This window comes from Ursus arctos, unplaced genomic scaffold (assembly GCF_023065955.2).
Source record: "Ursus arctos isolate Adak ecotype North America unplaced genomic scaffold, UrsArc2.0 scaffold_2, whole genome shotgun sequence".
Taxonomy (NCBI): domain Eukaryota; kingdom Metazoa; phylum Chordata; class Mammalia; order Carnivora; family Ursidae; genus Ursus; species Ursus arctos.
This window is the reverse complement of record NW_026622874.1, coordinates 9,498,068-9,510,131: the sequence shown is the minus strand read 5'-3', so window position 1 is coordinate 9,510,131 and position 12,064 is coordinate 9,498,068. Positions and strand designations below refer to the sequence as shown.

The window sequence follows — 12,064 nt, the reverse complement described above, 5'->3', positions numbered from 1 at the left end:
CTCCTTCCCGTTGCCTCCCTCCTCATTTCACTCACTGCTGTATCAGGATGAACCCACAAAATACACTTGCTGTCTCCTCTCTTCCCCTCCCTTTCTTTGAAATGCATTTATTGAGCCAATGATACTCCTTTCCTCTCGCAGGCTTTGGCAGCTGTGGGAGCCCGGAGCTTGGATGTGCTGTTCCATGCCTGAGTCTCCTCCATGTCCCAGTTTCTGGTCTGGACTTACTGTTCGAGCACTGCCCTAAGGACCAGACTCCTACCGGCCTCCTACGGAAGCCCGGAGGCCTTTACCAGCAGAGGTCTGCACGCAGTGTGCATACCCCCCGCCCCAGGGAGTCACACACTCTCCTGGAGGAGAACTTCAGATGTCCTCCTGTCCATCTTGGGTCGCAGTCCAAGCTGCACGAAAAGCAAGAGAGGCTGTCCTCTTTTAAATGGCTATAAAAATTGACTTAATTTATTCTAGCAAACAATTATGTCACACCTAATACGTGCCAGGCATTGGTCTAAGCACTTTACACAAATATGAACTCATTTAATCCTCAGAACAACCCGATCCTGTAGGTACTATTCCTATTTCCATTTTACAGATGGGAAAACCAAGGCATAGAGAGGCCACAAGCTAGTAGAAAATGGAGAAATCAGGATTCAAAGCCAGCTGTGTCTGTGCTCTTAACCCTTATCTCACCTGCCTCTCCAGGGAGCAGGGCAAAGCCTGCATTCTGGCCTTCATTCAAAAGGGTGTGTTGAATACCTACTATGCTCATTGTAGGATAACTAGTGCCAATGATGGGGATTTTAAGAGCTTATCATTTAGTTCAAGAGCTATGGGAGAATGCTTTAAAAAGAACGCACGGTAAAATCGTATTTTCCTTCTTACCATTACACAGACCAGTGTCTCTTCTGTGCATCTTCTGACCTACAGTGGAAGCCTTAGCTCCGCTCATATTCACCAATGTCACCTTTTTTGCACTCCCTCTGCCACCTTCCACGAGGCAAAGAGAACACCAGAACCTTCTTACAGAAGACACATTCAGGGATGTTATGATTTTCCACAATATCCACTCAATAAATATTCATAATCATACCACCATGATTTTTATATCCATGGGACAGTTTAATGTTCCAAGGCAGTTTCATAATTTTTTTAAATCACACATGAGCCTACTTCCTTCTCAAATCAGCCCTAGAAGGCAAGTAAAGCGGGTACCCATTTTACAGATGGAGACACAAACCAGGGCCCTAAAGTAGTTACTGACTCTGGACCTGAATTCAGGTATCATGGTTTCTTTGTCCATGCAGCAACCCTGTTGGCCTGTTCCAGATGCAATAATCAGAGAAGGAAAACCTGAGGGGACAGAGAGGGCAGAGGGCAGCCTGTTGTCACTATTCCCTTCAAAATCCACCGCCTAATTCCAATGTTATTGGCGGGCTCTCACTAACCCTTTCCTTAAGCACAGAGGGCAGGGCTTATGTATAAGGCTTATACAAAAATTGTAATTCTGTTTTGTAACTGCATGCAGGAAAAAAAGCATAGATTCCCTGTTCACTATGGGGGGAACACCTCGAAATCAAAATGGGTGGTTATAAGCCCTTGATGGCATGGTCTGTGGAGTTGGCTGTTCCAGGGCTAAGATGTTTGAGAAACATTTTACTCTACTTACATATTCTTCGAGAAACACTGTTAACAGTTGCACCTAATGTTTCTATTTCACTGGTCTATCTTCCCATAGAAATGGGGTGTATGTTCACCCCATGACTTTCCCTTCAAACCTACCTGCCCCTCCAAACATGCCCCAAAGCACGAAGAAGAATTAAAATCACTGAGAACATTCTTGGTGCTTGCGAAGCAGCTTTCGTTTTAATCAGGAAGAATATCTCCAACCACGAGAGTTGTGTAAGTCTCCAGTGAATGAGCGTGAGGGGCACAGATACAAGTTTTCTTCCTCAGCCTTCACACCTTTGTCAGCCTGAAAGACACAGTCTTACTTCCAGACCCAGTTCAATGATCAGCTCCTCTGGAAGTCTAGTAAGACTCCGCCAGGACACCGATGATGTTCGTGAAACACTTTCGGCTCTCATCATTTAGGGCACATGGGGGGATGGCTCTTCCTTTTTCCTGTGGTTGAGTGTAGCTGTGGGCTATTTCTGATCCTTCCAGGCCAGAGCCACGGCCGGTGCAGAGCCTCTAGAACTTTCCTTCCCTCTGCCATGACAACTGACAATGTTGCATATACTCTGTCAACGTGGGTCCCGGAGGGAGGACGACAACGACATGGAGCAGAGCCCCCAGCCCCTCTCTTGACGGACACGTAGCACGAGAGAAATGAACCTGTGTTGTTTTCAGCCACACGCTAGCCTGTCCTAACCCTCAGAGTTACCAGTCATCACGTGTGCCCCCAAACTGTTGGCCATCGCATTGTTTGGTATCATTCCTTCCATGTTTGCCCACTCTCCACCTTTAGCCCGTATGGATCTCAGAGCAGGTACTGTGTCTGACTAACTCCCATAGATGCTGAAAACATGTCTTTAACCACACGAATAAAGGGATGAAGCAAGAATAAGGTGTTTGATAGCAGATTATCCAATGAGATCACACAAAATGCAATTTTACCATCTTGCTACGCACAATCCTTTCTGGAGGGATGATCCTGGATAATCTTAAGTAGCTCTTCCCAGCCTGCTAACACCACATTTATCTCATTGGGAAAAGACCAGACCAGGGGGAGATAATCCTTATAGCCCCATGGAAATGCTCCATAGCACCCTGCAAATCTCCTCTCCCAACTGTGGCTCTGACCCGAAAGAACTGTGTTTGTGACCCACCCCGTTATGGATGTTATAGGCAGCCCAAGAGGCAGGAAGTAAGACACACAACAGACCTCAATGAATATTCATTCGTAATTCACTCGAGGGCAGTGCCAGGATGGTGGTGTCACAATATGGTCCGTACTAACCAAAGACACCAAGGATTCACCCTGCCAAATCCCCAAGTCCCCTGCCCCTATAATGGACAGCAAGTTGCCTGCTATCGTGGGCTAAATGGTGGCCCCTTAAGAAGATATGATCACACCCTACTCTCTGGAACCTGTGAATGTTACCTTGTTTAGTAAAAGGGTTATAGATTGGAGATGTGGAAATCATGCTGGGTTATCAGTGTGGGTCCTAAATCCAATGACCCATGTCCTTATGAGAGACACACAGAGAAGAAGGTGAAGTGAGCGTGAGGCAGAGATCACAGCGGCCAGAGGCCAAGGAAGCCGGCAAACGCCAGGAGCTAGAAGAGGCGTGGAACAATTTCTCCCCTAGAGCCTCAGTGGGGAATGCGGCCCTGGGACACCTTGATTTCGGATATCTGGCCTCCAGCACCAAGAGGATAAATTTCTGTGGTTTTAAGCCACCTAGCTTGTAGCCATGTGATGGCAGTTCTAGCAAACTCGTCTACCTGCCCACTCCACTGGTTCTAGTTCTCCACGTGGGCAGCCCTCTGGCATTCTGCTGTAGCCTGGGACAGCCCGTCTCTCTGCGTCTCCCAGTCACGTCCCCTAGAAAACACAAGGGCTTGGAACCAACCTTGTTTTTCTCCTGTCGAGGACTTCAGTTCAGGTTCTCCGGAGGGTATTCAGGCATGACTGGGAAACAGGGGTGAGGGGCTCTCCCAGGGAGACCCCTCCGGGAAGGCTCGTAGGAACAAGGTACAGCGCTGTACCTGGGGGGTTGGGCCTCCCAGCCTTAGCTCTGGATCTCCTGCCCTCACCAGCTAGAAGAATGACAATAAAAGCCATTCCTGTCCCTGCCTGTGTCATCCCCCGAGATAACGGTGCTTGCTAGCTAAAGCCTAGAAAACGGAACACCACCAGTGTGGACTTGGGAGAGCCTCAAGGAGACGCTACACAGAAATGGGGCAGTGAGGCAGTAGCGATGAGCTCACTTCCACACATGGGTCTACAGCGCCATGTACAGGGAAAGTTCCTGTGTGGAGGGCTGGGAGGCCTTCATCTTAGGTCTGAGTTCGCCACTGACTGATTTAAAGCGTGACCATCGGTAAAGCATTTCTGTGTCGTTTCCTCATCTTTAAAACGAAGGGAACTGGAGAAATTGTTAACATTCCTTCTTGCTCTCAAAACTCGAAGCCTTCAAATTGCATTTTTTTTTAATTTTTTTTATTTTTTTTAAAGATTTTATTTATTTATTCGACAGAGAGAGAGACAGCCAGCGAGAGAGGGAACACAAGCAGGGGGAGTGGGAGAGGAGGAAGCAGGCTCCTAGCGGAGGAGCCTGATGTGGGGCTCGATCCCATAACGCCGGGATCACGCCCTGAGCCGAAGGCAGACGCTTAACCGCTGTGCCACCCAGGCGCCCCTCAAATTGCATTTTTATTTAAACTTCCTTTTTGGCCATAGATGTTTGCACTAGTTTCACCCAGAGACACAGCCGAAACCTTTCAGATAGGTCGTGAGGGCTCAGAGTGAATCTCTGCCGCACCTTAACACCCCCGTGCCTTGAGCCGCCTGGCCTCCCCTGAGGGCTGGCCCTGGGCTGGAGGAGGACCGGCCGGGCCCAGGGGCCTGTGGTCTCCCTGTGAGCACACAGACACTTAGAGGGGCGGCCAGAGCTTTTCCAGCGCAGGAGAAAGAATGGGGCCATGGGATCCCACCCAACACGGTGGGTTCCAAGGTTGGCTCTTCCGGTAGTCACTCTCTAGACCTTGGGCACATAATTTAATCATACTGAAGCCCCAGCATCCTTATCTAGAAAACAGAGGTAACAGGACTTTATGAGGACGAAAAAAGATAAACTTTTGCAAAATATCTGTATTTAGTAGGCATTCAACAAGTGGTAGTCACTACCCTGAAGACAAGCCTTGGGTTTCTTCCCACACTGAAATGCTCAGAAATGAGTTCCCAGCTTCCATCAAAACGCACCTCAAAAGCCAGATGAGCCAGGGACCTGAAGCCTGGGGATGTATTTCAGAGGTGGGGTGAGGTGGGGGTGGGTGGCCCCGTCAGGGTGGGAGAGCTGTCCCTTTAGCTCATGTGCTTGGCATGGACTATTGCGGGTGGGGGTCTGGAGGGGAGGCCCCAAGGAGGCCTGCAGCCCTCTGTGGCATATGGTGACATGTAAATGCTCGGTGACCTCTGGTGTGGGAGCTGGGTTTGTGTAATAGCAGCCGCAAGGCCCAGCTTCCTGTTTCTGCTGTGCTGATCTGCGGGGCCCAGCCTGGGCTGTGCGTGTGGTTGGCTGCTGCCGGGCCCACCTCAGCTTGTCCTTGCGCTGTCTTGGGCCAAAGAGGAGAAACGCTGCCTTTTCAGACCGTGCACAGGATGTGCGACCAGGGTGGGAGGAATGAGCTGGGGCTGCAGGTAGAGGTGTGAATGGGATGAGGAGGTTTTTCGGGAATGTGGTTATTCCCGGAGGCCTCTTTCTGATGGAGGAGAGGGCCAGCGGGGTGGCTTTGGTGAGCCTGACCAAAGGCATTCCCTGGGGGCCTGGAGCATGTTTCAGATGGATTTCCTCAGCCAGAGTGTGTAGGTGCAGGTCCAAGGCAGAGCCCCTCATCACAGGGTTGAAATCCCCGTGGTCGTGCACCCCCAGGGCAGGCGGGGGGCTGCCACACTGGAGGTGGGGGGGAATCCCCAGCCGAGGGAGCAAGTTTTTTCTAGCTGCCGTTAGTGAAGCTGACTTTGAACTCCTACATACCTGACAGCATATCAAGATACTAATCTTGTATTTTTTTATGTCATGTCATGTGTGTACATCTTGTTTCCCCAAATAGAAGAGCACTCCTTTGAGGCAGGAGCTGGAACTTGTATTTTTCTCTGTATCCCCCACCCAGCCCCCCAACTTCAAATACCTTTATCTTGTTTTGTCCTCCAGGAATGAACTGCGGGGGGGTTCCCCCAGGCACACCCTGTTGTTTTTAGCACCAGAGGCTTTGCTCTTGTCATCCCCTCTGACTGGAATGCTCCTTCCAATTTTCTGCACTAGAACGCCTCCTCATCTCTCAAGACCTAACTTAGAAATTGCGTCTAACAGGAAGTCCCCCTGAACCTTGGGCTGGGTACACCGCTTCTCCTCTGTCCTTGCGAGCTCAGACCTGTGTTCTGCCCTCACCTGTTAGGTGCTTGCCCTGCTCCTAGGCCTGAGGTCTTCAAGCCTGGGCAGAGTGAGGCATTTATCTTTGTGTCCCCAGGGCATGGCCTCAATGCCTGTCGGTTGGATCTAATTAAAGAGCGAGGGTGCGGTGTCTTGTGAATTGTTAGCGATCGATTATAGAAGAGCCAGTCAGGGAAAGAGCTGTGATTGTTACCCTGAGGCCAGGAGGGTGGCCCTGATATGGCAGAAGCACTTTCGAAACAAAGGGCTGGGGACATCTGACAATGCAGACGCTCGATTTCTAGGTTGGAGAGCCTGTCGAGTTCCAATGTTTGGAATTTCTCTGTGCTTCCAGCCTGGGGGCTCCAACATTACCTATTAAGGATGGGCTCTGATGGCATCTCAGAAGTGCCTCCTGCATGTGGTGCATGTCCCCATCACCTCCCCAGGGAGCTACTGGGGCTTGGGATGGCAGTGGCTGGAGCCTCTCCACTCAGAAAAGGATCTGGGGGACCTCACGAGCTAGGCATTTTCCATAATTCCCAGAAGACAGGTATTCAGGAAGCCCGAAAGGAAGAAGATGGGGAGCTCACTGCCCAAATGACCAGGGTACGAGGGCAGATCCATTCAGGACATGAGTCCTGAAGCAGTAAGGTTGATGGCGGCCACCAAGCCCCAGCCCTGTGTCAGTGGGATCCTTGCATCCTCTTTTGCACAGACAGATAAAATGTCTACATCACACCCCGAAGGCCAAACCTGAGGGATACTGCTTTTGTGATGAAACTGATGATCTTCCTTCTTAAGGCTTAGGCTGCTCTGCTCCCCGGATGAGAGACACTGCAAGCCGTTGGCTTTCCAAGGGCCCCCAGCAGCCTTGGCGGCTCTGTTTTCTCCCTCCCAACGCGGCGGGGGCAGCTAGAGAAGGTTCCCTTCCACCCACAGCTCTGAAATGTTTCGATTCTAGTGAGTCGAGTAGGGGTGGTCAAGCCGGCTGCAAACGTAAAGCTATTACTAGAGGAAGGCAGGGCTGCCTTCAGATTTTCTGGAACCCAAATGCTTTCCCCTGTGGCCCTGATAAGATTACTGGGCCGCTGAGCCGCCAGCATTCAGATTTCCCACGGAACCCCGCTCTGGCTCGTTGTGCCTCAAGGAGGCATGCTGCGGATCAGGCTCTGAAACCTGACTCCATCCCAGGAATGCACACTCACCCCTCCTGTGATGGGGCCTGGGCCCTTCCAGTCGGACTGCCCCCCCCCCCCATTTCCCCTGTCATTGCAGGCCAGTGAATGAAAGGTGTTGGCTACGTGGAAGCCAGTGGTACTTTGATGGTCCCGCAGAGCACCCCGGAGCCACATAGGAACGCGAGCATATGTGGGCAAGCCCACAAGTCCTCCAAGCTAAACCCCAGCTTCCAGAGGCTGTGCAATCCCTAATTATGACCCATAAGCTCAAGCTAGCAGCCAACATATGGCTCAGTGAGAGGCTGTTGGTGATATCGTGGTAAAAAAAAGGTAATGAAATAAAAAAAAATCTGTGAAAAAGTACTGAACACATTATATACACGGGGACACACACACTCTGTCCCTCCCACTCTTTCTCTCTCGTCGTCAGTAATAATGATAGTCTTCGAGGAGGAAAAGACATGATAGCCCAGTAGTTTTTACGTAACATTTCAAACACAAGGTTCAGTATGTAATAAATGCTCAATATAATACTGAATAAATGGATGAAGAACAAATGATATCTGGAAAGGACTTGATGTAGCTTCAGAGAAGAGGGCTCATTAATTGTCGCCATCTAAATTAGGAATTAATTATCTGTTCAGTGGCAAGAAAGTTTAATCTTCACAGACGAAATCCTTCATATGTTCAACTAAATAGTAGACACGTGGTTGTGGGAGATAAGTTTAATTTTCATGTGCCTACTATTCATTGAACAAACGAAGGATTTCGTCTGTGAAGATTAAACTTTTTGCAAGCACTCTCAGGCTATTTGGTAGGGCCTGCAATTTACAGTTAAACAACTAAGAGTATTCATTTCATTTGGATGTCCTAAGTCTCCAGCTCTTTCTTTACTATATATTTCTCTCTCCCCGGGTCCTATCCACAGTGGTGTCCCCCATTAGCTCTTCTAAAGAAGAGTCCTATTTGCATCCTGAGAGGCCTGTATTTTCATGGAGTGCTGGGCATTTCAAAACCAATATACCTAAACCTTGCTTTAAAGAAAAATCTGCCATCATCAATCATTTATTTACTCATTCAGAAAGCATTTAACGAGTGTCTATTGGGCCTTCTAGGGAGAGGGCCAGCTGGGCAGAGCCAGCGGCCTAGTACTGGGATCCAGCTTGCACAAAGTGCTGGGGGAGAGAGCTGCAGAGTCTGAGGGCATCTGGGAAGGCTTCCCAAAGCCAAGGCACTGGAGCTGTGCACTGAGATGTCAAGGAGTTCCCTGTTTCTGTTCATTCATTTACCAAGCAAACTTTTCTCGAGAAGTGAGATGATTATAATTCTAGGCACTGTGATAATCTCTGGAGACCGGAAGACCAATGGGGCAGATCCTGCTTACAAAAGGCTTGGAGGCTTACGTAAAAGCTGCAGTATTCTCCTTGGTGTCTCAGGGGAACTCCACCCTCCTGGGCACCCTGGTGAGCTCAAACATGGATGTCATTTCTGGTTTCTCCTTTGACACATGGTCTTTACTCTTCCATTTTTCCCATCCTTACTCTCTCTTGAAGTTGGAATCTGCGTGGACACTCAGAGAAGCTTCTCAGCCTGGTTCCCCTGCTCACTCATGGCCGCCATCTTACTAAAGGCCATGCAGAGTTTCCTACTGTCCGTGGAGTAGAACCCGGGGTCATCCACTATCTGGCCTTGGAGGCCTGTAGCTGGCTTCTGTCTGAATTAGAAAAAGGCACCCATTTGGGGGCACAGCTAGACAAGAAGACTTTGTATGAAGAAAAAGTAACCCTTTCCTCCAGATGGCTTGGATTCCAGCTCCCACTCACCCACTTGGCCAGCATCCACTATACTTGGAGGCCCTGTGGTTTTTATCTTATTACTTTCATTTTTTTCTCTCGCTGCTTCCCTACCTTCCTCTCCAGCCAACTGGCCTACTTTCCTGAACAAAGCTGGCATGTTCTCCCTGTACCCATTCCTATGCCTTCTCCTCCTCACCACCCACCTTTCTTTCAAGGCTTCTGCCAGGTCTCACCTCAAAACCCCAGAATACTTATGATCTGCGGTATCATCCATTTGCCATTTCCACATTTGAAAACACATACATGACGGGATTGAGTAAGTCTCATTTGCCCTGCTGCACTGTGAGCTTTTAGAAGACATCTTTATCTTGTTTATTCCAGAGGGCTTAATGAGGGCTGAAGTAATGATTGATATTGGGAACAGTGACTTAAAAAAAAAAATAACAGATTTCCCAAACACTTCCAATAGGTAAGTGGGTTCTAGAGAATGAACATTGAGTAAGCCTTGTTGGTCTGGCTCGAATTCCTAATACTGAGCAGTCATATAACTCAGTTTCTCCCTAAATAGGGTGGTGCCTTCACACCTCGAAAGTGGGTTCCATCACTCAAAAGAGGGGTTTACTCTGAGATTTGTCAGGAGTTCCCAAATCCCACTCCAGCATATCATGTCCCACCATAAAAAGTTTACTTCCTGGCTACGCATTGTCACTTCCCCAGCCTCTCGGTTTCCTCTTTACTTCCTTTTCCAGGGCTAGCAGCTGCACTTCTTTCTTCATTCGTTTTGACAAAGAAACTTCAAAAGCAGTCACTGCCAATCAGCAGTCCGTGCCCAGCGGCAGGCCCAGGGCAAACTGACAGGCTTCCTGGCTGGCTGAGCAATTCCCCCCCAGCCCCCATCCTGGTAAAATCCCCCAGCAGTTACCACACGTCTCCCTTTATAGACCGGAGGGCCTTGTCTTTTCCCAGCCCCAAGCCACACAGGAAGTTGCTCAGGTGACAATTTCAGGGTCTCTACCACACACCGTTCCTTCCTCAGCTGAGGGAGAAGACAGTGGCTCTGTGGAAGGAGTCCCTCTGTGTCTTCCTAGAACAAAATTCACACACGCATTTGACCCCCAAGCAGCAACATGCTTTTAAGCCTAAGGCTTGCTTTGCTCTTATCCGCAATCCGTTTCTGCAAGAGATTAGACGGGTCCTAATTCATATCGAACCCCTAGCCTAGGGCCTGAGGCCCCTGTACTCTCCCAGAGGAGGGAAGCCACTTCTCCAGCAACTTTTGTAGGAGTCTTCCTTCACCCCCTCCACAAACTGGGCGCCCCCCTCGGCCATCGCCCTCCTCTGGCCTGAAGCTGTAGCCGGTCAGAGAGAGTCCTGATGCCTTGAGCTCTGACACCACCTGCTGAGCTCAGCTGTGTGGTCCCCACCACCCTTCCCCAGCCCTTTGCCCCTGACTTGCCAGTGTTTCTCCGCAGGGTGGATCCCACACTCTAAAGTCTGCCTGAAGATGCTCCCTGTTCCTTGAAGACAACCAGTCGAGCTGGAGGCTTGAACGCAGGATGCTTGCTCAGGACAGACCTAGTGCCCAGGGGAGAAGTCACAGGGGCTGCCCAGGTCCAGCAGGGGTCTAGCTCCGGAGAGCCAGCCAGGGCTCCCAAGCAGAGCCTGGGGCTGGGAAGGGAGGGACCCTGTGAGTCTTGACTGCGGCTGGCTACAGCCTCAGGAGAAACAGTCTCCCTTATGCTTGTGGTTGGGAATTACCCTGGAAGCTACAGAGCACTGGCACCTTCTCCTTTCAGCTTTTTCAAAGGCCCTGCCCCGTGAAGATTGGCTGAGGGCTAAATGTCAGGTCTCTATTTCAAGGGGGAAATCTATAGAAGCCTCGAAACGTGGAGAAGGGCAGGACAGGGGAATGCACCGGGCCCTCTCCCCGGGAGGGTGGCGCCTGCACCCCACGGAGGTGGGAACAGCACCAGGAAAGAGCCACGCAGAGGAGCCGTGGGCCTCACCCTGGAGCACCCCACAGATGCGGCCAGCACCCCCTGACACAGCCAGTCTCAGAAGCCAGGGACATACGTGGAGTCTCAAGTTTGATCAGAAACATGCCGTCTGCCCACGAGGGGAGCTTTTCAGAAAGTTCTGAAAGGAGATGTGACGGCCACAGAGGGACTTGGAAGCAAGAGGCCTCCCCTAAAGGTCAATCTTCAGCCGAAAAGGGAAGCGCCCAGCCTGGCACAGAGGCGCCTCACGTCGCCTGCTCTTTCTCTTTCAGTACCCATCTCTCCAAATTCGGGGGCTGCCGCTCCGGCGCGATTTTGTGCCCACATGTTTGCCCCTTTACGAAGGCGGCCGCACCTCACTTCTTAATTCTGAAGCGCGGGGATCCCTGACCCCACACCGGGGCCCCCGGAGGCCCCCGGGCCCCTGCGCCCTCCGTCGGGGGTCCTCCCGCCGCCCGGCCCGCCCGCGAGGTGTCCCGGGCGCATCTCCCACCCCCTCCCCCGGCGGCCGGAGCCCCGCGCTCCCGCCCCGAGCCCCGCAGCTGCGTGCGCCCCGCCGCCCCGCCGCCCGCAGGCGCGTTACCTCCATGGCGTCCAGGTGCCGGCTCCGCGGCGGCCGCGCTCGCTGTCCGCTCGGCTCCCCGCGCCCGCCGGGCCGGGGCTGCGGCGCGCAGGGCAGGGGGGCGGCGGCGGCGCGCCGGCGGCCTCGCTCGGGACTGCGGGCGGCCCGGCCCTGCGCGAGCGCACGAGGAAGGGGGAGGCCGGGGGAGGGGGAAGGGGTGGGGAGCGGGGGAGGGCGGCCGGCGATCAGGGTTTAAATTTAGACACAAATCTAAACAGATACTGTCCCCTCCCAGGGCAGGACTCGAGCGAGGGAGTCACGACTCCATTAATCTGCCCAAACATGGGGATGGGACAGCCGTCTGGCCCCTCTTCCTCGCGAACTTTCCGCCGGACCCCGGTCTTGGCCCCGGGTCCCCGCCCTTCTCAAC

General features: G+C 51.8%; 1 protein-coding gene across 1 annotated transcript in view; it reads right to left on the bottom strand.

The window, feature by feature from the left end:
• Window positions 1-11,746, bottom strand: part of RCSD1 (RCSD domain containing 1) — a 67,871-nt gene extending 56,125 nt beyond the window's left edge. The window contains exon 1 of the mRNA XM_044387952.3: window positions 11,656-11,746. Coding sequence (XP_044243887.1) covers window positions 11,656-11,661 — 6 coding nt within the window. The 5' untranslated portion in view covers window positions 11,662-11,746. The remainder of the gene's footprint in view (window positions 1-11,655) is intronic.
• Between the last annotated feature and the right edge of the window lie 318 nt (window positions 11,747-12,064).